Below are 26,914 nucleotides of genomic sequence, written 5' to 3'. Positions count from 1 at the left end.
GTTTCATTGTGCCAAGGACAGACCAGTCTTTTCCAGACACTTACCCTCTGACAGCATGAATAAGTCTCAGTGATGGATAGGCGGTTCGCACTTTCAATTTATTCTTAAGGATTAATGCATTAACCCACTCCACATGCTTCTCTCCGCCTTTGACCATGAAAGCAGGGATCCAAAGGACACTGTCATTCAGCATGGATAGTCTATGCACAAATTTTTCTCTGTCACTCTCATTCCGAAAGCCTCCAAATGCTCTTTGTACAACTGATGGGTTCATGGTAATAAAATCAGACTTATTTCCCACATCTGCAGCAAACTCCACCACGGGAGCTAGATTGCACCTGAAGAGGAAGAAATTAATGGAAAAATGAAAATAAATATGAAACATTAACTCAGAAATGTATGCATGAAGGAAAAGCTAAAAATGAACATGCAAGCCCATTTCAATTGACATGAGGAAAAAATACCAGTGACAGTGTGATTGTACATAGCATTTTGCCAACATTTTCAGACTTAGAAAAAAAGAAACCCACAACATTGAATGCAACTAGGTCAGCGAGAAAAGACTTTTTTGTACATTTGAAAACAGTGTCATCATGCTTTAAAAAACATAGCTCGGAGTATGCCTTGTAACACCTACTACCTTTCATTAGTGCTCATTTCTCATCTTGTTACCAGCAACTCACAAACTTACAGGAAATCATGTCAGCCAATTTAGGTACAGTTTATATTCTCACTGCCTTTTTGTTCAGTACAGTATTTAAGTACAATTGACAAATTAAATTTAGCTCATGATAAAAATATTTTTGTTGTTTCAGAATATCACTGCAGTTGATCAGATGTTTTGAAATTTTGTATTTTTATTTCATTTTGAAATTAAACTTTTTTTGAAAAAATAAAAAATTAAAAAAAAAAATCACATTTCCATTCTGCCAAGATGTCTTATATTCGAACCTTGTCCAACCTGCAGTAACTGTCGCTCTCATCAGGCCTTTACTCATCAAATCTTTTCAACTCTATCATATAAATATGTGCATCATAAGCAGGAAGCCCTTCTCCATGTGCAGCAGCATGAGAGCCTTGTGTCTGTACTTCAGAAGCTACCTATGATTTCCGTGATGAGTTAGACCTGTGTAAGACAAATCACCTCCAGAACATCTTCTGTGAATTCATCTCTAGTTGGTACGTACCACTGCAGCACCATGACACAGTATTTTCATGATCTGGCAAACTTTTTAGCTGAGTGAAAGAATGCTAAGTGATGTCAGACCTAAGTCTTTTGAAACATTTCCATGTTATTATATTCCAAGCATAATGTCATTCCACTAGTTCTGCAATTATCTTCTGACACAATGAACTTATTACTTAAGCTTAATCCTTTAGCACCTTCTAATGGTCAGATACTCACGTGATATAAAAATAACTCAACTCAGCATGGTGATAAAGATTAACCCCCATGATCTAGGCCTTAATAACAATACTAATTCCCCAGAACAACACTTTATTCTGTAATCAAATGAAGTTGCAATCGTCTTCAGAAATAAATGTTCATAAAGCTATAAGCCCTACATATTCTGAAGGGATTCAGTTGTACAAGTATCTCATGACATGGAGGCAGATGTAAACTTTCCTGGAAAATGGATTTACATTTTTCGGTAACTCTACACATCTTCTTGACAAACTTTCTTCATGTATTACAGGCGAAGAGAAATATCTTTTAGAAAATTTTATTCAGGATATACATTTTCTCCCACTTACATCGATAGCTTTGAGAATTTCTAATGTCTCTAAAACCATCAGTGTATAAACCTGTAACCTGCAGTTGTCAAAAACTGTGTTGCATAAAAATATCAACCAATGAGATCCACTGAATCTCCTCTGCTCGAAAATATATCTCTTCTAAGGATGCACTGCTGAACATAAAAAGGATTCTTGCCCAGCAGTACTTTTTTTTCGGCACAGTCTCAGCTACATACAAAGGACAGAATCTATTACTGACAAACATGAGACAAAGCCTGGCATTGCAAATCCTATTCTCTCTGTTCAACTTAAGGAACTTACCTTGTTTAAAAAGCAGTATGTTGTACTAAAAGTGTGCATGAATAACATAGGCCAAATGGTTCTAATACAATTCTTCGTTTCTTTTGACAACTCTTACTCTTACTTGTCAACAAAATCAGAGCCTACAACATTTTTCCCGTTTAGAAGTGCATGTGGCCCGAGAGCAGCATCTCAGCACAATGCCACCCAAAGCCTAACAACAGAAAGTCAACACATGCCTACCAAATAGAAGGTCTACCTACACTTCACTTTAAAACTCCTTTATCGGTCATATACGTCATGTCTGTATTTTAGAAAGGTATGAAACATAACATATCTAGCAGCATAAATTCTTAACTTTTATATTCAGACATTTCAAGTACAACTTCAGAAAGCAACGAGCAACCCAAATGTACTTAGTAACAATTTGTTGCCTAAAAGTAGTTCTTTTCAAATCTTAGTCATATGCTCTAAACTTTAAGGTTTCAAATTAGGCACCTATTGTAAGACTAGAGGCAGGTAAGACATTTTGTTTTTCAAATGCTGAGCAACCTTTAGCATTTGATCTTTCAAAAAACTCAAGTATATAAATATGTATAAGTAGAAGTGCTGACATTTAAAATAATGCAGTAACAAAATACATCTGAACTTTGCAAGACTGTTTGCAAAGAAGAAGTAACTAGATGCTGTTACCCCTTCTCTGCTGTTATTTTAGTAGAACATAAATAAATACAAGACAAGCTTACAATATTTCTCTCTCAGTTAAAGAAACAAAAACCACTGCATTAGTTGTAGCTCAACAGTTTATATGATTGCTCATGCTAAGCCACTTCTCATTTATCAGAGGTCGCATCCTGCAAATAATGATTCTAATCCTTCCTTCCTTCCTTCCTTCCTTCCTTCCTTCCTTCCTTCCTTCCTTCCTTCCTTCCTTCCTTCCTTCCTTCCTTCTCTCTTCTTCCTTCTTCTTCTTTCCTTCCTTCGCTCCCTCCTCCCTCCCTCCCTCCCTTCCTCTTCCTCCCCTTCCTTCCCTTCCTTCCCTTCCTTCGTCTCTTTTTCTTTTTCACTATGTTACCACTGCTATACCAAATCTATTAGAATAAATAGAATACTATCTTTACTGAGCTCCCTCTTTCTCACATGCTGCATTACTGATACCTTGCAGCAGTGCCATTGTTTAAAATTTGAGCCCTCGGAAACATTTTTCTGCAACATATCTTCCACTACATATACACATTTTCATTCTAGAAGTACTTCTTTGTTGCCTTCACCTTAGACAATCCAACTAAGTGGACTGCAGATCAGAGTTGGGTAGGACGAACTTTACAACAAGGTTACTAATATTGGGATGGTAAGAACAGGCTGGAAATAATAGTCACGTGCAGCACAGAAAATCAAGCTGGTCAATTACAATAGTAGCTGTAAACACCAGTGCTACTTATTTCTTCCCTTGCACGAAGATAATGACTATTCACTTATTCTTGTAATTCTTCTAAGCACTTTTTTTACAGTACAAGTGTTCAGAAGCTGGTCTAATGAGACAAAATAAAGCTGGGAGAGGGAGTTCAAACAAAACCAAAGAGGGACAAGGCTCATTATGATAGAATGTGAGACAAAAGCACAAAGCACCAAGGAAGGTTCAGACTGGATATTAGGAAAAATGTATTTATTGTAAGAGTGGTCAAATCTGGAATGGAAATCCTAAAGTGGTGGTTGATCTCCATGCTCGTCAGTGTTCAAGATGCACCAGGATAAAATGGAACTATGTGAATATGAGTTTACAGAGGTCATTTCTTATTGCAGATCCATTAGTTTTCTAAATTTAGGTCCTTAATTCAACTCTTATATTAAGAATTAAATTACTTTGTTTGTTTGTTTGTTTTCTAAAAATGCTCCAAGGAAATGCTCCAGTGTTAAACTTTAATTGCTTATGTAAGGTATTCAGTACTGTGGCCCACCAGCATTTGTGGCACAGGTGTTACTTATTGACAGAACAAGTTCAGCTTCATATGGAAATATCTGTTTCAGTTCTGTTCCTAGAACAGGCTGACTGACACTGTGGTCATGCACAGCCCCTTCCAGCACTTGACGTTATTATTAGGTGAAGCCAAAAAGGAAATGTGGCCACAAGAAATCAGACCTACTTCAAGGTAGTACTCCTGAGGTAGAGGCTACTCCGTCTACGGGAGACCATCCAAATTACTGAGGAAGTGTATTTGTAGATTGCAGTTGTTAAGAATTTTGACGCTAAAGAAGGAAGAGAGAGAAGGAAAAAAAAGAGTGCCACATTTAAAAGCTGAAAATAGTCTAATGAGCTAGTGATGACACATTCAAAGGAAGTGTTTTGTTTTGAAGTAAGGTCTGTTTAACTGGCAACTTCTCTTTCAACAGATCTAATTTCTTGTGCATCCAGCTCCACTGGCACAATGGCTGTGCTCCAAGCAAGGCAAATCAAATGAGTATTGAAACACAAAAGCTAATGTTTAAAAACAAACAAACAAAAAAATAGTTACAAGATATACGTAAATTACTACTCTCAAACTTATGCTTCTGACAAATTTATAACTGTTTTTTTCCTATCAATGTAAGGAACAAAACAGAAGAAAAAAGATACTACCACTGTCTCCTCAGATTAAGATTAGAGGAGACACAGAGAAATGTCAGCTATGCTCCTGAAATGAGAAATCACATATGGTTGGAAGTTCTGTCATTTTCTTCTTTCTGGACAGAGATGCTAATTGTCTGCTGCTCACATCACAATTGTCCACAAAACTAGGACATCAGGGAGGAAGTGGGACAGATTATCTTCCTCCTAACACAGGATCAAACAGCAAATCTATTAAATGACTACAAGCTTTTTCCATCTCAAATTCACTAAGCATGAGACTGGACAAGGCAAGAAACAAAAGTAGGAGTTGCACTGGAAAAAGAAGACCTAGGTTCATCTACTAAAATATCATTAGTGACAATGCAAAAAATTTCAGCTTCATTCCTAGATACTGATAGTTAAACTAGAAGGATGATTCTCTGCTGGGTAAAAGGATTTGTAATATATAAACTGTGTACCCCAATCCAAAAGAAGCAATTAAATACTGATATCCTGTCATGGTTGCTCCTTGCCAGTGCAGGTCTATGGCAGTCAAGCAGCTTCATGTAACATGTCTTAACTATTTCAGGTTTGTTCTCCACATACACAAACTAAAATGAAAGGGATTTGTCTAGAAGTGGCATCACCAGGTGTAAACCCACAAGATTTTGCAACTTATTTCCATAGTTTATTTAACAAAAAAACTGCAAAACTCTAGTTGGCACCTACGTTTGAAAAGATTCCACAATAAAGTCCATTAAAGAACAGGAGGAGAGGTGAGAAGATAGGAAAGGCAGAATGAAGAGAGGGTATCATTATAACATATGCAGTTTGCTCTTAAAGTAATGCATTTATTTACATGGAAGCTACAACACAAACAAAGGCTACAATAACATCACTTGAGATAGGTAGTACACCTAACAGAGCTCTGGTCTCTGACCTCCAGTACGAAAAAGTGTAGACAAAAGGAAAGTAAAATGTATCACATTTAACTCTCAGATGTGAACAGCATCTGACCCAACAGCTATAGAAACAGCTGAAAAGAGCACCACATGAAAAATAGCTCCTGAAACAGAACTGCACCATTTGAACATTTAAAATGCAATTGGATGAATTGTGTAATATTTCTGTTCTTATTTATTTTATGGAATCAGTGATTTGGGAAGGATTCAGAGCCTTTTCTAGGCATGGCAGTAATATGTACTTCGCTTTAGCTTTCCATTACATAAGATTTGGAGGTGCAAGGATCAATAGGGTGTAAACAAACAAACTAAAAACAGAAGGGATATAAGAAACAGGAAATTAGTGTAGTAGTAGTATAGACATCATAGGTTTTTTATCATTATTACTAGAGAAGAGCCCCTGTGCTTACCATTTTAACTAGATGTGTCACATTTTCTGCTGTCAAAGCAAGCATGACTTTGCTAAACTTGTGGAACTAATCCATTTTATCCTGGCAGAAGACATGTCCCTAGACTCTTCATTTCTGACATTACAAAAACAAAGGAAGTCCCCATGTGATCAAGTAACTAAAAAAACAGAACACTTTAAAATGTCCAGTAAATACAGTAAATCCGCTTATACTGATATTACATTGCTTACAAGAATGACTCCTATTTATGCCCTTGCCTCAAGAAAAATTGCATTGTTTTACTTGTAAAATTTGTAGGATTGCAAGAATGGTTATTATTTACCTCTAGTAAAGATGTCTATTTTTAAGCATCCGTCTAAATTTAAGTATTCTAATTACCTTGTATCTTTGTTGGATAAATGTTCTTTGAGAGGCACTGTTAAACAGAAGGCTGGATTGTCTTGAAGAAAGATGGCCAGTTATTAGCAACTTTGGATGACTTTCAAAGATACTAACTAATTTACACCTGATAGCATCTGGCAAAGCACTAGGTATTGACTACATCTTTACTCTTGATAAGGCATATCTTCTCTTATTCTTTGTTCTCATTAGTTATTACCAAGATATTCAAATCACCTTAATAGAAATATTAAAATTTAGGGTATTGTATCCTTTTCAATTTCACAGACTTTCACCACCAGTTTAATCATAAAATTAGTGGCATTGTTGGTGTTGAATCTACCATTAAAACTGTTCTACAAAACAACTCTCTCTAAAACAAAGCATACATTACTATCAAAACCATCTGGATCATAAATTTAACTCCAGCAATTTAAATCACTTTTTGCAGCCCCTAGATAATAATGCACTCATCATCATAAGATTCTGCAACAGTTTTGTTCATCAGTCAACATACCTATCTGCACTCATGATTTTCTATATACATACATGAACTGCTTTTCAAAACAGTGCTAGGCAGTGAGTAGAATTAGTACATACTACCTGTAGAAAAATGAGCTGAAGAAAAACACAGCAACAGGCTGCCATGCTACAAACACCAGATTCCCAACAGCCAGAGTTGAGTGGTTACCAAATGGACAGTAGTATTAGATCATGCAACCACATACATCGTGTATAATTTTATTTATTTATTTATTTATTTATTTTAAATTAAGGACAGGAATGTAGGAAATTATAACCCTGAAGTATGCTTTGACTTTAGTTTGAAATAAAAGGAGTTTTCCATTCTCTACTTTAAACAGACACATGGCATACATCACCTACATTACAACACATTACAATACATTAAGTTAACCATGGAGAATCTGTGAACTTCTGACAAGTTTTAAGTCTGATTTCTACACCAAAAACTTCTCTGTATTAAAATGGTCTGTAGACTGCAGGGTCAAAGATGTGCTTTTATCCAGAAGACTATTTGTTATTAAGATTGCTTTACCTATCCATACACCAAAGGAAATGTCTTTCCAGCCTGAAAAACTGATCAGCAGTTGTAACTTTTTGATGTAAAAATTTTATCTTTATGCCATGTAGCTTCAACTTGTTAAAATCTCATTAGATGTCAAAACTTAGATTTCAGTTGAATGGGAGGAAGGCTATGGATGTAACTTCAATTAAATTAAACATGTGAACAAAGAACACACTTTGTTGACTTGAAACTTTCTGAATCACGCTCCCATTTGCTTTCTGAAAAGCAGACTTTTCCCTAGCATCTTAGTTTTACTGTATTTCTGTTGGATAAATCACATTTAATCAATGAGACAGTATAAAACTATGGCATAACTAAAAGCTATTCAAAAAACTGATATTTATTTGTGGATTCCCTCTGCATTAAGGATGCTAACTTCAAAGACTAACCCTGATACAAGCAAAACAGACAGGAAAAAATGTAAGAGTGATGTGTAATTGTTCCAAGGGCCCCTTGCTAATATACCCATCAAATAAAATGCCACTTTCATGCTTACACCCAATTTTGAATTAAGGATTGAAAAAGTATCTTTCTTTTCCATTCTTTGGATTTTTGCCAACATCTTTTCTCAAGGTAAGGAAAAGAAAAGTAACCTGCAACAACAAAGATTTCTATATTGCATTTTAACACTGCATTTTCACACTTCTAATAGCAAACCAATTACAAATTTTTGTTAAAAATCAAAGTGACCTACCTATCTTCTGCCTAACCTTCTCTATATCCATATAATGCCAGGCTCTCAGATGAAGCTAGCTATGATTCCTGCATAGATTCTATTGATTTATGAAGGCCAGTGGTATTCTATTGTATGCACTTGACAGATGAATGAATAAAAAGCGAAGCCTGTCGGCATTTTTTCCCAAACTGCATGGATACACTTCGAAAGCAATGTGAAAAGATTTACGTGTGTGACTTCCAATTACCTTAATGGCAACCATCTGGTTCAGCATCAACACATCACACTGAAATTTTACCCCACAGTGCACAGAAGTAATGTAGTAATTTACAACAGGCCATCACCACTGGCTAAAGAGAGATAAGGCCATCACTACTGAAAAAAAGAATATTTTTGAAAAAGATAATATTTTGTATTTTTTCTACTATGGGCTCTGTAACAATAATTATTTTGTTTGGAAAAGAAGCAACAGGAAAAATAAGTAGCTCAAATCTCTCACCAAGTGTGCTTCTTGTTTTACTTTCACTTTAGAAAAAAAAAAAAATCTCTTGTAAATAATACAGGACCATATTCAAATTTGGAAAAACCCATACTGAGGAACACAGTTTCACATTAACTGTTCTGCAATTTCAGATAACCCCTGAAATCTGTAGGTGATATGAAAGCACTTCTCCCAGCTTTTGTCCAAGAAGCACAGCAGGTAGCGTGTTCAAAAGCAGAACAACACTCACCTTATAACAAAGTCATGGGTATCTATCTCTTTTCCACAGCCACTGTCCAGAAGGATGCCAGAATTTCCAACTACAGCACAGGTTTTAAATCGGCGATTCTTCATTGGGGAAACCTCAGGGAGAAGGCTGTGCAAATCCTGAGAAATATTTAGGGTGCGACGTCTGTCTAGTACATAATGGATTACATCTCCTGGCTTGAAGCTGCTTTTGACCACTGAGACGTCTCTTTCCGCATCCAAGAATCGAAGAATACTCTTTCTGTGTGGAAAGAAAAAAGAAAGATGCACAGATAAGAACCAGTATTCACTGATGCATGGAATTATCTAAGAGTAATGGAGACCATGCAGAGCATGTCGCATACTACCAAAGGCAGTTAGCATTAGACAGACAGAAGTCACTTCCCATGTTCTAGGATGGAGTTAGACGAAAGCTGTTACAACAGAATTCAAATCTTAATTACGATAGTACACAAGTAAAGTACTACAGCAGTAGATCTTAATCCCAAGGGAAAATGATTTACAGTATATAAATATATATATATAGAAAGAGAGAAATTACACAGCGTATACTACTGTAATGTTTTACAAAGCTTCAGAATGTTCACGTGCTTCAAAGAGGACAGGAACTGTTTGTTTTCATAGAAACATGACAGTTTAAAACATGAAGTATTTATGGTCTAAGAAATAAGTGTTTCACTTCATTGTCATGTCTCACAACCCAGCTTGGTTTGAGAAAAGCTGTTTTCATACAGCTCCTTATTTCACTGCAACACATTCAGTTTAGCATAAACTTAGTAGTAATTAACAGAAGCTCAGCTTAAGTTATTCTAATTAGCTTGCAATAAGAACACCCACTATCTGATCTAAGCAAAATCAACTTAAAAACATGCTGCAAATTAAAGTACTTCTGCCCAAGGTCTAGTTAAACTGTTCCCTGAACTCAGAGAAGCACTTCCTAGAACACAATCGTTACTTTGAATCAGTTTAATTCAGTCCTGTAGCTCATTTCTCTGCCACTAAATGTTCGAACTGTTCACAGAGTTCAGATATCCATGATCAAGATCAGGGCTTAACAAGCTACCACAGATCAAGGCACTAAGATAATTACGCATCCGTATACCCACAGTGCCCAGAAAATAACAGGTAAAGTGCATCTGCTTCAAAGTCAGCTGCAAAAGTTAAATCATGATAACCTACACCTGATGGTGAGGTGGCAAATGCTAAAGCACTCTTAAGTATGTAAGCAAGCATTTTAAAACTCTTTTAAGGACTAAAGTACGGACTGAATCCTGCACTAGTAGTCTCAAGAAGTCTGTAGTACACATCCTTCTCTGGGATAAAAAGCTATAGAAGGTCAGAGCTGCAGGAGGCGCTGCTACCTCAGGATGGCCACTGTGCCATGCACCCATGCCCATGCCTGCACTGTAAAGTGTGAATGTTTGTGAGCAGGTGTGAATACCATGCCTGAATTTAAGCTCATGCTGAAGTCCAATATGGAACAGATAGGACTTGCCGAGCTGAGGTAGGTCATCCCCATAGCTGTTAATATAAACATACTTCTTTTTTCTAGTTCTGTAATACTAACAAGACAAGAAGAAAAGCAGTAACTTCACATTTTCCACTGCTGTCAGCAGATAAAATAGGATTTAAAATAGACTATTTCTTGAGTAAGAGAACGCTATTTTTGCGTAACCAACATTTAGAGCAGAACTTCCTTAAAGCAGAACAAAACAGGAAAAGATAACCAGAGATGCTGCTCCAGCAGCTGCAACACCCGCTGAGAAACATGAAGGAGAAATAATCTCAAGTAAAAAGGAATGAACTAGAGGAAAACCATGACCAGACAGCTCTTCTGTCACCGCCTTAAGAGGAAAGAGCAAGTCTAAACCTTGCCATTACACAAAGCACTCAGCCTGGAATTGACTTTAAAAGCCATAGGGGAAGGGAAACAGGATAAAAATATTTTTTTTGAGTGCTTCCTCTCACTTGATACACCAGGACAAAGGGGAAAAAAGAATGTTCTGGGGTGTCTTTTACAGTTGTCAGGTATAAATGAAGGAGCACTGGGGCAAAGACAGCTTGCACTGAGTGTCTCAGAATAAGGGAGATTGGTGGAGAATATTAAAATTCAGAGTACGGAAAACTTTCAGCATCTGGTGTAAAGGGCCAGATAAAGTATTTCTGTAACACACGGCAAAGGCTTCACATCAGCCTGTAAGTCTGATGAACTTTAATCCTAACAGGCTGATGGATTCATTTTGTGAATACTCCACAACAAATACAAAAACTGCTATAAAATTATAAGGAAAATAAACAAACAAATAAATAAATAAATAAGAGCACGAAAGAATGACTTGTCTGATCTAGCAGCACTATAAGTGACTAGAATTATTAGAACAGAATTATTATTTATTATCTAAGATCCACCACCAGACCACTGGCTGTAAGGGATGATGAATGCACTGAAAGTTACCAACAGCATCAGCCAAAGTATCCAGAGACTTATTTCATAATGCATAATGCAGTGGGGTGACCACAACTAAACCAGAAAACACAACATAAATTACATGAAATCTAGGGCTCTGTCTAAAAAAAAAAAAGAGTCACACATGATCTCTACCACCTTTGCTTTAATTATTTCAGGCACCCATACCTGATATCTGGAATTAACAGACCTGAATGTTTGTGTAACAAGTACTCTGATGCACAAATGTTGCTATGTTGTTGCATTATTCCAAAATATAAGAGGTAGGCAGTTAAGTTATACAAACACTGCCAAAAAATAAAAGCAAAAAAGTGCCTTAGCTTCCATTACTTATTTAATAATTCACAGTCAAATCTTTTTTACCTGTCACTGGTCTTACATATACTCTGGAAATTTCTCCAGAAAACCTCAAGAGGACCTAAATCAGATCAATACAGCCAGCCACATATTAAACAGCTGGAATTTTTAAGTCTGAATTTTTCATTAGAAAATTCTATTGTGCGCACAGATACAAATTATGTATAAGAATCCCTGTGCTGATAAGAAATGTGTAATAATGTCAGCATTAAAATATGTATTTTTAATATTAAAGGAAATATGATTAGGAATGCAGATGTTCATATTATTGTTTTAAGTTCCTCTCTGCTGTTGACTCATCTGTACCATAGAGACAGCAGAACTTCCCGCTTTCACATAAGGGTTGAGATAAAAAGATATGCTAAAGGATATGATAACTACGAACCATGAAACACATATGGGTGTCTCAGTCTTGATGCTGTTTAATAATAAGAGCATTTTTAAATCTCTATTCTGTCCCAAGGCAAAAAAAAAAAAAAAAAAAAAAAAAAAAGAAAAACTCCCACAAAAAGCCACAAAAAGGCTGAATAAATGGACTTGAAGAATAATTTTCTAATTTTCAGTAAATGCTAATTCACATCTTGATGAACACAAAATTCAAAAGCATATTCAGTTAGAGGAAGGAAAAAAAACAGCATAACTTTTAGTGAACCTTTTAGTAAATGTGTTAAATAGATGGAGCTTCTGCTACCTTAAGATAGAACATGGAGCAGAACTGTTTCATTTGAGGTGGTCTACAAGTTTTGTTTGGATGAATAAAACTGCAATTGAGCCCTTTGTGGGCGGGTGAGGTAGACAGGGCTCAGGCTTATCTGGAGCCAAGCAACTGTCCACAACCTGTTTACATGACTTACATAAACATGGTGTCACAACATGTAGTTGACCTGGGGCTTTTCTTCAGTGACCAAAACCAGATGTTCACAATATCTAAACACTGAGTACAACTCCTGGTTATCTGACAAGAGATATGTAACAGATAGCACTGTCTTCAAACAGCTTTCCAAACAATATGACGTGTATTATTTCAGAGCAATGTGGTGACATTTTTCTACTTACACGCATTTTCTGGTTTTACTTTGAACTACACAACTACACTTACAATTACACAGTGGTTAACTCTTCCTCATTTGCCTCCAGACTCTGTGGATTATTAAGAAAAAGAAACCATTTAAATACTTGGCTTTTAAGATTGCAAATAAATTTCTAAACAGTGGTCAAGAACACTAATATATGTTCTGCCAATGAAAGCCAAATTAGGCAACAACTCCATCTGAAATACCTTTCCAGGGAAAATTCTCCTTTATGTGCATGGCACTGCTGGAAAACCTTGTCATCAGAGTGCTCTGGCTTTTCTGGCTGGGAACTCCCATGACTTGTAGAAGTGCCTGACTGGTATCCTCAGTACTGAGGTAGCTAGCTGAGTTTAAGTCACCAGCTACTACCTTATGGAAATAGAAGGACTGAGTGATTACCTAGTCCACACCCTGCCCCTCTGAAGATACATCTTCTTCAAGATCACCCTGCACATTTCTCCAACTTAGTCCTAGCAACCTCCCCAATAGTGTAGACTCAAGAAACTCTTTCACAACCTTAATTAATTTCAGTGCTTTCCTACCCTTACTGGAGCACAGTATTCCTACTGCTGGTGTGGTCCTTTCTCACAGCAACTGAAGCCTGTTTTTTCATTTACCTTGCATGTGGAGGACAGATAACTGCTAAGTCTTGGCAAGAACCTTCATTGGAAGACATCCAATTGAATTTATTTATTTATTTATTTATTTATTTATTTATTTTTAAATACAGGTCATGTGTTTGAGGTCACTGACACTTCTTGTTGCTCTCCTGCAGACTTTTTCCAACTGATTTACTCAGGCCTTTAAACAATTTGATAATAAGTCCTGCAAGTAATGACACTGCTTCACCCTTCCCATGTGGAAGACAGAAGGTGGCTCTCAGTTGTTGACACCCCCAAGTACAATGGACAAGGCAACACATACCTTTTTTGCCAATTAATTGCTTCTTTCCTTGAAGAGCTTTTTTAAAAAAGTTCTTTTTCAGTCAAAGAGAAACACAGAAATCCCATTGACCAAAACCAACTTAGGTGCAAACATCCCTGCTTCCTCTGATGGCAAAGAGGAGTTGCAGCTGTCAAGAAGGGCAGGCTGTGACCTCATGTTACTGCAGTTCTCTCTTGTTCTGTTGTTATTATTTAAGAACACTAAAAATACTGTTCCAAAGGAGCAGTGCTCTCCACCTCTTTGCTTGCCTTCAGCACTGAAAGAGATACTTACAGTGTATGTTTGATTAACTATCGTTCCTTTCCAGGACATGCTTTCAATGCTGTCTCTGCGTGTACCGATCACATGGAGATTCCTCCTAAATTAAGACTGGTTTGTTAGTTTTCTGCATGTGCATTTCATCCAACTACTTGGACTGTTTTTCACATGCTAAGAAAACTACAGTTTTTTGTAGTTGTTTTTCTAAAGAGCTACTTATTACTGAAAGGCCAGTGGCTACTTATCTACAAACATATAGAGGTTGGTTGATTATTTTTTTTTTTGCTTTGTTTTTCTTTTTCTCCATAAAGAAATGAACCAGAAGTAGTTATTTAGATTTCTAAATATTGTCTTGATCACACTTATAATTTAAGAGTTAGCTAATTTGCTGTCTTAGATCTCTCTTAAAATGAACTTAGGCTTTTCAAGTTTTAGATATTTTGGGATTCATTTGATGTTTTGTTGTTTTTTTTTTTCACAAAACCATGTAAGCAATTCTTTTGATACATAATTAGCATATGCCCAGTAACATCTCACTCTCAGGAAGTTCCTGCTCCACTTAAGTCATTGTAGACTCTCACTTGTGGAGACATGATTCGTTAAAACTATCCATACTGCATCTAACAAGGGAAAGAGAGGTTCATGGCAATCACCAGCCCACAGACGACCAACACAAGTGCTGGCTAACAGGCAGTTGCTCACTGTTTCCATGCTAGCACCCCCTCACCACTTTCAGGGCACCACACTCCTCCTTGACCACAAAAGGTCACTTCAGCAGCTGAAGCATACACTAAGCCAGCTACAATAACTGAGCTATCATAATTGAGCTACAAATCTTCAGAGCTTACAAGCAAAAGGAAGAGTGGACTTTTAAACACAGCATGACCTCACTGCTGCTTAACATACAAAGGCTAGAAATACCTCAGCTTTCCATGCACTCGAGAAAGCTAGAATCAAAGAAAAAGGGTCAAAGGAGTTAACCGCCTCAAATTATAGAGAACACTGAATTTCCAGTTTATGTTTAAGGAAGGAGGAGGAAAAAACCTCTAAAGCTTATTGTGACTAAACCATACTGGAAAGCCCCAGTTCGCAGGCCTCAGAATCTGGAAGAAACAGAATGGCTGGCTCTAAAACCTCCGAAAGCTCCTACAAAAGCTTCAGAGCAATTTCACTGTTCCAGTGCCAGCTTAGTGTCTATCACTTGCTGTTCAGTGTCTTATCATAGCTGTTTCACATTAACTTGAAAGATAAACAATGATAACAATCAAAACTCTTCAGAGGGAAGTCACAATGTTGTTTGTTTTATTTTTTTGTACTTTTTTTAAATGATGCTGTTAACATCTTAGAAGTTCTCACACTTTTCTGAAGGGAAATTTCCACTCTCTCACATTGTAAAGAGATGAATACAGCCTAGACACGCATCATGTTTTTCATTTTGTTTTCCCAAAACTCAAAGCTTCTATCTGCTTCCTTCAACAAAAACACATGCCCACATTTAAACAAAAATAAGTGGAAGAATAAAGTCCCATCCTGAAACCTCACAACGCAATTATATGATTTCACACAGGCTACAGAAGTGCTAGCATCAGTCCCCCCCATCAGTGAGGTCTGTATCATCTCAGCCACACCTCTCCTGTTTGAAGGTACAGCCCCTTATGCAACTGAAATTTCCCAGTTCCTGTACCAGGAAAACCTTGACATTTCTACTAAGAATAAGAAGGACTTAAAATGCACAATTTTGCAGAAGGTGTGTTGTCCTTACACAGGGCTGAAATCATTCTGACAGAGAGGGAGTCAAACAAGCAGTCTTCTTCCCTCAGGCACAGGAATTACTTATTATTTTTCAAAGAAGTTGTCAGCAATCAGTAGGTAACATCAGTTGGAAAAATCACTCTCCCGCTAGAGCAACTGTGACCGGCAAAAGAGCAAATTTGCTAGAGTCTCTTGTAATTAATGACATCATCATTCCTTCCTCAATCACAGAAAGCCTAGTACTTTATTTTAATGCTTGCCTAGCATCTCCTAAAAGGGCTTTGGCCTCCCAAAACAGCTGCTACATTCCCCCATCTCTTCTGGCTGCAAGGTCCCAGAGAGAGAGCATTCTATTACACAAGACACCCTGTGAAACCTTTATGGGTCCAGATAATTAAGCTTTTCACTCACCAACCCACTAAGGCCTGACCTGGCCAAGAACCCATATGGCCTTTATGCTTGACAGAAACTGGTCACTATCCTGAGCTAATAAAACCAAACACACGACCGTACAGGGAAAGCAGCACAGTATAATAACAAAGCGTAACACTCCAGCTGCCAGACAGCAGCGTCCAGACATACCACTAAAGAACAGTCCTTGCACACAGCAAAACTCACTGACAAATATTTTCCATGCTTTAAAATAGTCACTGTGGGTGTCAAGCTGATGTAACACATAAAGGTAGCTGCAGTTTATGAGTGATGAAAAGTTTTATGAAATGTCTCTAGGCTGTATGCTAATAGTTAAACAAATTATTTCTCCACTCCTTAGAAGTGCTAAGTTTTTTTTACACATCATTGAAAAGGTGCTAGCTTTTTTTAAATGTTTCTTTCCTACCGTTACTTGTTAGGATGACACTCAACCACAAGAGTATCGCTGCTCACATTAACAGTTGCAGTAATAGCATGAATCATCCTCATGGTCTTCACAGTGAGTGTAATGCTCTTTGGAGGGCTGAAGAGTTAGTTTACCCATGAAAGCACTACAGGAGATTGCTAGTTACATTTGAAGTTAACCCTGTTAGTGTAAAAATGTTTAAGGTTAAGGTGCTTCTTGCTGCTGAAATGGGGAAGAAAGGTTATGGCAACCCTCATGCAAAAATGGAAGAATAATGTGTATTGTTCAGTCAGCATCAGGAACAGAACACATTTCACAAGGGGATCCTCAGGAGAAAGTACTGCAAAGTTCCCTTCCTCATTGCTGAATACCATAACTGAATATGCTACACATATTAGCAGAGAAGTTTCTGGAGAGGGTAAGACTAGCAGGTTCATGAACTCCTTTCATATACCGTGCTCAGGATAATTATTTTTCCTACCTGCGCTACTGAGACAAAAATCATTCTTCACCCTACCATTTTTAAGAAACACCACATGTTCACACCATACGCTTCCTCAGAGCACATTAATTATTTTTAAAATGGCAGAACTCCCCCACCTCCAACAATAAGGAAAAGGTATTGATTTCGAAACTCATTTTTTGGGGGTAGATTGAGATTATACTCTTGTAGTTACAGACTTCAAAAACAAAACAAAAAAAACCAAAAAAACAAAAAAACTCAAAGGCATTCAACCACTGTTTTACCCCGTCTGAATGATGTATGCTGCTTCTGAAGCAGGAGAGAAATGTGCATAACTCAAGTTTCACTTTCTCTTTTAACTTTAATCAAAAATCTATTTTAACATTTTTTACTAGCTTGTTGTTTGGCTTGAGCAGTAAAGGTGTATTGGTTGTAGAGGGTTCTGAAATAGGATAATTGATTGTTCCAAAAAACTGGATGACTAAGAAGGATAATTACCTTTTTCTACTTACAGTCTCTCAGTGGCTTCCAAGTTTGTTTACTTCACAAGTAAGACAGTGTGCTGTTTTCTTCAAAACTATAATATATTATTTGAAAATTCTACAGTATTCTTCTGAAGTTGCTTCCTATTTGTACAACTTGAACTGTCTGTTACATGCATATGAATTTTAGATATCAGTACAGGACATTGCGTATCTTTCCTAGCCTACCTTCGGAGCAACTGGCCAGCACACTGACCAGACAGGTGACAAAAGACAGACATTCCTGGGAAAAACTCCAGTGCTGAGGCCTGGCAGTGCATCTGTGGTGGCTGACTACCAGGTGCTCACTGATATTAGCCTGGGAAGCAGCGCAGAGCCCAGACAGGGGACAGAATACCACAGTGCACCACAGAACTGAGGCACATCTACAGGATCCAAAGTATAAAGAGCAGCGTAGTTCACTGCCTACCTCAATTCTTGATATGCTTTTCATCCCTGACCTCATTCTCTGCTGCTGCAGTGAGAACGCACTTCACCTGTCACATTAGAGGAGCTCCAGAATGGGGTGACAAATACGGTGCTCACTGCTTTTACTACCACTGTGAACATATAAATCGTTTTTGAGGTAACCATGTGCTCAAGAGGCATTCAAGGCCATGTTGGATGAGTTCCTGGGAAGCTTGACCTGGTGGGTAGCAGCCCTGCCCAAGGCAATGGGGACGGAACGAGATGATCTTTGAGGTCTCTTCCAACACATATCATTTAGTGGTCCTACAGTTCTTTGTTTCTCTATGTGTTTTAGAATTAAAAACACAGAACTGTAGTCATTAAAAAAAATTCCAGAGTTCCTCATTGAGAAAAGCCACGCTTTCGTAAGTTGAAAGACTGCTAGTTTAGGGGTTTTGTTAGGCTGGCCTTACATGTTCTCTTAGTTAGTTTGTTTGTGTTTGTTTTAAAAAGGAAAAGAAAGAAGAAAAAAGGCAGAAAGAACAATCACATTGAAAATCCAGTTTAATTCGATCAAATTCCAATTCAGCATCCTAATATTCCAAAAGTTAAGGCTACTCTGATAAACAACTGCATCTAAAATTGGTTGTTCACTTTCATGTTTCTCTCCTAAGCCCCACACTGCTAAGCCCTGCCCCACATTTCCCTCCTGCTGTCTGCCCACCTCACTAACTGAGACAAGGAAAATATGATGGCAATATAGTACTCAGAAGCTTTCACTTGCTCTTCCCTCAGGCCCTAGCATGGGCAGGCCCACTCTGTTAAGACACATCAGAGCTACCATTTGCTTTTATTCTTCTACTGTGCTCCCACATTCAATATGAGCCTAAGGCTCTTTCTGGCCACTCTGTTTCTGAAAATAAAAAAAAAAAAGAAAACTGTATGAGACTGTCAGCATCACTGGTGTCTGACCTTCTGACTCGGACCAGCCTCAGGGAGGTCAGCACCTCATGTCCCAGCTCTTGACTCCTACATCTAAGTCACCTGCCTGAGACACCTTTGTAGTTAGGAAGAAAAATAGGTACTTTCAGGCTACATCTGTCCTATTCTAGGCCTCTAGGATGAGAGGAAACCGTATCCTGCAAGTACCAGTTTCTCATTACTGACTCCAAGTGGGCTCTTGACAACATGCATAATGCAGATACTGTCCTCAAGGTCTGACTGACATAGCCAGGTGAAAACATTTTATTCATTCTTACAAAGGTTGACTTTACGTTGCAGCCTAATGGCATTTAGTTGCATTTAACACTGCACCTTTAGAGAGTACAGTTATAAAACATACACCTGCAACAGTAAATCAAATGACTTTGTTCCGAACCAGAAGAACTGTAGGCAGTAGTAATATGAAATGAACTGTGTAAGACACTCACCTTATCTCCAGTACCAAAGTAGAATTGATTTTCCAACCTTCTACAGAATGCTGGAAGATAGCGGAGCCGCCCTTTCGGATTATTTTATCAGAGCTATTGATCATTGATCGACTCAAACTCAGCTCACCATCTCTGCAATGTAACATAGAAAAGACAGTCACAGAATGGCTAGCTCTGTTTTTAAGCACCTTACTTCACAGGCACTATTGCCTTTTCTTCACAAAAAGAAGCCGTTATCTTCCCTTCTCTCTACAGAAAATAAGCTCTCCCTATGAGTATCCTTTGAGACGTCTATATCTAATACTTTAATGTTCCACTTAAGAGCTCTAGTATGTTTTTGTTTTTAATGAAACATATTTAAAAAAATAAAGACAATAAACTCTAAAATGTGAATCTACACCAAATTCCAGGTGTACAAGCAGATTCTGCAATTCTGTGTTACAAATTTCCAGCATTAAACTAAGAACTAAATGGTAACTTTCAATCTTTCCCCCAGCAATTGGCCGCACTGCACACAGTAACTGCCTCACAGACTCTCCCTCCCACTAGCACTTTCATGAGAGGAATTTTGGACATTAATGGCTTTAACCACACAAAATTTCCATCCACGAAACTTTTGCATGCATGTATCCAAACAATTTCAGTTGTTTTAAACCTCTTCATCTACCTCATACTGAAATTCTGGTAGCTATGCGAGTAAAGAAAGAACTGTAGTAAGCTGTGGCTGACAACCACAGAGTACCTGATGAAGAATCATAAATCTTATCAGTTATAATTATATTCATCAACAGGGTCACACAGATAAAACAAATGATAGAACACTGCAAGCACAGCATAAAGCCTAAATTGTGTTTTATCACTGTATGCTTTCATTATCTTCTACACTGTTTCCCCCTAAGCGACATTAAGCTCAGTTCAATCAAAGCTGTTAATCACAAATATATCATATATACATACACATATGCATATATGTATGTACAAATAAATGCGCATATATACAAATATATCAAAATCAGATTTAACATTTTACCATGCAGAATGTAACAAAGAAAGAACATGCATCACAGTAATGTACAGAAGTGTCTTTATGAGTTTAATAAGCATGGTCTGAAATACAACCAACAATAAAGAACCACTTGGCTTGCCAACAGAACTCATGACCACCAGCCCTTCTACCACCAGGACGTAAGATTAAAGATGTGTGGCTGAAGGTCATCCAGGGGATGGCTGGCTTTTATTCTCCTGTGGCTGTAAGTACACAAAGCACCTGGATCCTGGCCCTTAATGAGAACTATTACAGTATACAGCTGCACTAAGCTCAGCATTAACGTTTGAACCAAGGCTGGATCAAGCCCTGGGCAACCTGACCTGTTCATTGTAGGGGAGCTGGACTAGTTGACCTCCAAAGGTCCCTTCCAACTCTAAGGATTCTGTGATTCAATGACTTTGTAAATTATACACCAGGCTAAATTTGAACTATCCTTCAGTGGGACATTAATTAAGCTGTCTTATCTTGTAGCAGGTGGTCATTTGCAAAAGCTGCTACGACTGCAGAGTCCCTGTAACCAACAAACCAACAAAGCCAAAAGCAGCCCAGCATCACCGACAGCACTCTCCCTCCCTCTCCTATGCCAGCACACTGCAGCACCAGCACTGACTGCACTGACTCATAGGTAAGAGTGCCACCTACTGAAAAACCTACCACTGTAAGCAATTATGTATGTACACGATGTGCTTGCAAACCATCCTCCCCACTCTAATTTGGAAGGATGTTGCTGAACACTCTGAATTCAATAGTCAGAATGTAATTAATATTTTCGCTATCCTTTTTTATTATTATTATATTACTCCTTAAAAATTCCCATAATGGCTGTGGATAACCACATATATTTTATTGTGGTGAGATCAACTGTATACATCTAACAAAATAAATACCAAAATGCATCTGGGGAAAGCACCCAGCCTGAAAGCACCTCACAGATAGCACCACTGAGTCCTGAGGCACCTTAACAGTGGCACAGGTGACACAACTCAGGGAGAAATGATGCTGACACCACCTACGGTGCCCTTGCATTCCAAATGTGGTTGTCTTCTGCACTCGTGATTTAGACATGCACTGAACTGCACAGATTTTTATACAGTGGAGCAGAACAATGTTGAATTATGTTCTCAAGAACTAAAATAAGGTCCTGCGCACTAAGGTTGTAGCACGAACACAAAGGCGTTCACTTCATGCTCCCCTTCATTTACTTTTGATGTTTTCAGCCCCAGCCCCAACCCAGCTTCCTCTGGTGACCAATCTGACCCAGACAACACAGGACAACGGTCTCTTCTCCTATTCATGGTTCACCAAATATGAGTAACTGCCTTACAGCTTTAAGAGGTATATTTCACACCAAGACAATGATGTGTAGGAAACAGCCCTTCCATGTAATGAATATTTCATTACTAGCATAACCTTTAAGAGGACACCAGGCACACTTTTGCAAAGACTGTCTGTGAAAACTTATCTATGAAAACACAGCAGATGACACCAGCACATGCCTGGGAATCACTCAAACAGCCAGTTTTCAAACACCTAGGATCTAACTGTGGTGCTACCAAAAACCCCTAACAGACCACCTCCCACCTTCACAGTTCTGTTCCTGGCGCTTCTGGAAGTAACACATCCCACAGAAAAACAAGTTGGATCTCCTGTGTGGCAGCCAGGAACAATCCATGAATACCAGAGAGACCAGAGAGGAAGGGAGCCTCATGCCAGCAGTGGTGGGAGATGGTCACAGTGCACCCAGCTGTGGTCCTCCAGCAAAGCACAGGACAGTGGGTGTGAAGGGCCCTCATTCCATCACCTTCCACCCTGCACAGGAGGTCCCGCTGCCACCAAAGCAAGCATCTCAGTGACCTGGGACTGGTGCCTTATGGCTCTGCTTTGAAGCACTGCTGAAGACATACATACCTATGACTAAACACACTTTTGTTAATGCACTGGTTCTCTTTAGTCCCTCTTAAATAATGCCAAATAGAATGCATCATAACATGTAGGGGACTTTTCTGGCACATACGGGCTTTACCTAGTGACTAATTCCTGAATCATTTACCTTCCCCTACTTTGACAAGAAGAACTGTCTGCTAAGAAACACACTACCTCTGCTTGAGGCTGACTGTCCCTCACAGCTCTGTTTTCACACCAACCTCGGTGCACCCCACAACCTAAACACTTTACACTTCCATACATCTCCAAATCCATGGGTGCCACAGCACTGCAGCAGAAGCATCACACCCAAACTGGACAACAGGGAAAGTTACAGCAAGTTATGAAAACCCTTAATGCCTCGAGTACCAAACACAACACCAGAGGCGCAGAGAGGCATGACCAGCCCTATTCATACAGCCTGATTTTTGGGTGGTGCTGTGTGGAGACAGGAGTTGTACTCAATGATCTTGGCAGGTCCCTTCCAACTCCGGATATTCCGTGATTCTCTCATTCTACGACCTGCTGATCCTACGAGGCACCACACCACTGCCCCGCTGCACCGCAGAGCTGCCCCAGATGCGTCCTGCATCACTGTGCCGCGCTGCGCCCGAGCAGCAGCTGGGGAAAGACGTGCTTTCTGCCCCGATTCCCGAGGTGACAGAGGGGTGTGCAGGAACGCACGGAGCCTGCAGTTGCCCTCGCTCCCTCCGGGCTCCTATGGGCACTTTCAGTAACTTTACACCTTCCCCTCTAAGGGCTTACACCCAAAGAGAACCGATGGTGAGCGCATATCACCGCAGCAGACGCGCACGGGGGAACACGAGGAACGAGCCCTCTCCCCACCCTCACCGGGCTGACCGTGCCCGCGGGATTCACGCATCCTTCCACCGAACGGTGCCGGTTACCCCTGCCGGGAAAGAGGCAGCCCGGGAGGAACACCCAACTCCTGCACAGGATGGGTGCATGCTATGAGGGAGAAGAGTAACGTCGGCAGCGAGTACATGGCCAAGGTGACCAACAAAGAAAGAGAAAGCTGAGGCGCAGCACAAAGCGGGAAGGGACTTTTCGCCTGTTATTTCCACAGGCTGGCAGCGGGCAGAGGCGGCTCTCCAGCAGAGCAGTGCCCGGAGCAGACGGAATGCCCCGAGTTACGCACAGCGCTCGGACAAACTTCGGGGCGGGGGCCGGGGCCACACTCTGCTCTGGGCGGACCCTCCCGGCCCTCGGTAGAGCCGCGGCCGCGAGCACACCGCGGGGTTCAGGGATGCCGAACCGGGGAGCCCCCAGGACAGCGTCGCCGTCCCCGCGGGGACCTTCCCGGCGCGGCGCCGCATTTACCCGGCGAGCGGAGCCTCCTGGCGCTCCTCAGTGCGCGCGATCTCCTTGGTCTTGTAAAAGATGAGGAGGAGACTTATGGTGCACACAGTCCACCTCTTCCTGACGGAACGCATGTCTTCTGCGAAGCGCGGTCCCCCTCCCCCTTTTCCTTTGTTTGTCAGCGGTGCGCGGAAATCAACTCCGCACGCGGAGCAGTGTGCCAAAAAACACAGTGATGTTTCTCTTTCGGAATGATTTTAAGGAGAAAAAAAAATTAAGAATAAAAAAAAAAAAAAAAAAAAGAAAAAGAAAAAGAAAGAAAGCGGGCAGCCGCGGATGCCGGAGGCTGTTGGGCGTTTAGTTTGGCTCTCCTGCCCCCTGCCCTGCCCTGCCCGGTTGCTGGGCCCGCAGGCAGCTCCTCGCTCCCCTCGGCCCGGGGCACAACTCCGCTCCGCTCCTCCCGCCGCCGCCCCGCTCTGAGCCGCTCCCGCTCCGCGCCGACCTCGCTCCGTTAGCGGCGGCGGCGGCGGCGGCCCGAGGGCGACGCTGGCGCCTCCCTCCCCGCGGCGGGGCGGTGGCGGGCGGAGCGCGGCCAATGGGCTCCGTGCGGGGGCGGGCACCCAGCGCGTCCGGCGGGCCGCGAGGGGGGGGTGCAGCTGATACCGCGGACGGACCGTGTCTTGAGGTGGATGGGCGGCCGGGACGGGGTACCGGGGGGGACGTGGCCGCTGTCTCGGGGTGGTGATCCGTCCCCGGGGGTGTCAGGGCGGAAGCGCCTCGGAAGGTGCTGTAGGAGCGGGTTCATCCGCTGTCCGGCGCTCGTTTCATCGACACCGACTCTGTGTTGTCAACTTGTGCGGGCACGATTTGCATGAAATGCCCCAGACGGCCCTTCCTCGCAAACCAATCCCAACAAACAAACCTGAAACTCAAATACATGATGCAACATGAGGAAGAAATCACGAGCTGTGCTCGCTTCCCTCTGCGTTGTTTTGCCCTTTGCTGTGTGGCCGGGCTGTCCCGCGCTGTCCCCATTCTGTGCGACAGGGATCTGCTCACACAGGTTCACATTGACGGAGCAAAGCTGCAGCATCAGCGCCGCTCTTCTCCCACGGAAAGCCGTGAAGATTTTGTGACTCCACCACGTTCTGGGAGATAGTACAGGACGACAGAACCTTGCCGGTGTCTCGTTAGTTTAATGGGCTGTCTCCAGAATTGTTCAGTATCAGATATTTCACATGCAAGGAAACTGGGAGATGAGTAGGTTTTGGTTTTTTTTCTTACAAAAGAGAATATTCACTCGCAGGCACTGTAAGTAAAGTAAGGTTTCGAAAAATCCTTGAGGATGCCAGAGTGTCTAATAGTTGTGTTGCTCTAAAAATCAATTTTATTTAGCGAGAAAGGTTTAATTCAGCCTCAGTGGGAAAGAATGGAAGCTTAGCAATTTCCTTTCACACAAGCCAGATAGTGCTCTGTTTTCCACGCTCTGCACTTCTGCAGCTCCAAAAAGCTTGTCTCAGAAAGTGACCTCCAAACAGCATCACCAGCAAATGCAGAAAAACTCATTCTATTTGTGTGTGTGTGTGTGTGTGTGAAAACTGCAAATTTCATTTGATATAATTTGTATCAGACAGGTTATTTTTTGAAAAACAAACAAACAAAAAAACAAACAAATAACACAAAGCAAACACCCATTTTAATACCAGTGTACAAACTATATCATTTGTTCAAAGAAAGTCAAGGTTCCATCAGTCCTGTTAGCCCTGCTGAGCATCTGTAATGCTCTTCTTTATACATTACCTTATTGTATTATTTTTTCTAGCTATATGGGCTCATCAGCAACAGATATTGAAAAGCATACAGAGGATTTCAAAATCAATTCTTGTATCCTCAGTGGTGATTATGGGTGGTGAGGCTCCAGCCATAACAAACGATGGTAGTTCACAGGATCACTGCAGCAGCACAGCTTTATGACAGCAGCAGCTCCTGGTTTCATACCAGGCCATGTGTACGTTCAGAAAGTAGTGTGCTGCTGCCTTCTTCCTCTTCCTCATCTGCAGATATGCTTTCTTTCCGTGAAGCTCAAGATGCAGCTTCCTAGGGGCAGGCTGATCTTCACCCTATACAAAGTCTGACCTGCTCACATCAAAGAGACTGAAGAACTAAGGGGGATGGATACAATGAGGGAGATCCCTGCTCAGCAGAGCACTTTTTTTTTGTCTGTGCTTGACCTGCATTCAACCAGTCTGTCTAAAAACTACTTCTGTCACCTAGAGAGGGCAAGAATTTGGCTTCAGACAGTCTCTGTGTCCAGGGAATGCACTGAAATTTTTGATGCAGGTACTCAGGGAGCTAACCAGAAAAGGTGCCCTTCTTGGTTGTGGTTGTTTGTAAATAGAGATGGTCTCATGGGTGAACCAATGGTTTGGATGCTGTCTTGGACACAGTGATCATGAAATGGTTGAGTTTAAAACCAAGCGCAATTACAACTGTGATTACAGTTTGTTTTTATTTTCAAGTATATTAACAATAAGAGGAGATCTAAACAAAATATTGTTTTTTTATTTAATGATGATGGTCACTCAAAAAAAAAGAGATGAAAGATAAAGCTGGCATTTAGGGCCTTCCCCATCTCTGTCTTTAACACTGTTGACAGGCCTGGGACCTGTGGGGCCTCGGTTGGTGGACCACGAGTGGAGGACTGACAAGCTCCTTGCTGATACTGAATGTGGATTTCCTGCTGCAACTGAATGCACATAAATCTGTGGGGCCCAATGGGATTCATCCTAGGCTACTGACAGAACTGGGTGACGTTACTGTAAGACCTCTCTCCATTATTTATCAACAGTATTGGGAATGTGGAAAAGTTCCAGTCGACTGGAAGCTGGCAAATGTTATTCCAGTTTTCAAGAAGGGCAAGAAAGAAGACCCTGGTAATTACAGGCCTGTCAGTCTCACTTCAGTGCCTGGTAAATATATGGACAAGATAATTTCTGGAGTTATTGAAGAACACCTGATAAACAGTGCAGCAGTCAGAGAAAGCTGATATGGCTTCATGAAGGGAAAGTCATGTCTTACTAACTTAATATTTTTTTAAGACAAGGTTACACCTCTAGTTGACCAAAGGAATGCAGTGGATGTAGTTTTTGGATTTTAACAAAGCTTTGGTACTGTCTGTCACAGCATCTTTCTGGACAAAATGTCCAGCATACTGCTGGGTATATGT

The 26,914-nt window shown here is 40.3% G+C and overlaps 1 protein-coding gene across 2 annotated transcripts in view; it reads right to left on the bottom strand.

Moving 5' to 3' along the window:
- The window catches only part of ST8SIA4 (ST8 alpha-N-acetyl-neuraminide alpha-2,8-sialyltransferase 4), a 50,864-nt gene extending 26,667 nt beyond the window's left edge, over positions 1-24,197 (bottom strand). The window contains exons 1-4 of one of the 2 annotated variants that reach the window (XM_015849477.2): positions 23,710-24,196; positions 19,398-19,529; positions 8,869-9,126; positions 45-338 (exon numbers count right to left, since the gene is read on the bottom strand). In XM_015849477.2, coding sequence (XP_015704963.1) covers positions 45-338; positions 8,869-9,126; positions 19,398-19,529; positions 23,710-23,822 — 797 coding nt within the window. In that variant the 5' untranslated portion in view covers positions 23,823-24,196. Of the gene's footprint in view, positions 1-44; positions 339-8,868; positions 9,127-19,397; positions 19,530-23,709 lie in introns of both variants that reach the window. The other variant, XM_032441311.1, reaches the window with a different exon arrangement.
- Positions 24,198-26,914: the final 2,717 nt, after the last annotated feature.

Source organism: Coturnix japonica, chromosome Z (assembly GCF_001577835.2).
Source record: "Coturnix japonica isolate 7356 chromosome Z, Coturnix japonica 2.1, whole genome shotgun sequence".
Lineage (NCBI taxonomy): Eukaryota > Metazoa > Chordata > Aves > Galliformes > Phasianidae > Coturnix > Coturnix japonica.
Note: the sequence above shows the minus strand (reverse complement) of the source record. Positions and strands in the feature narration are given on the sequence as shown.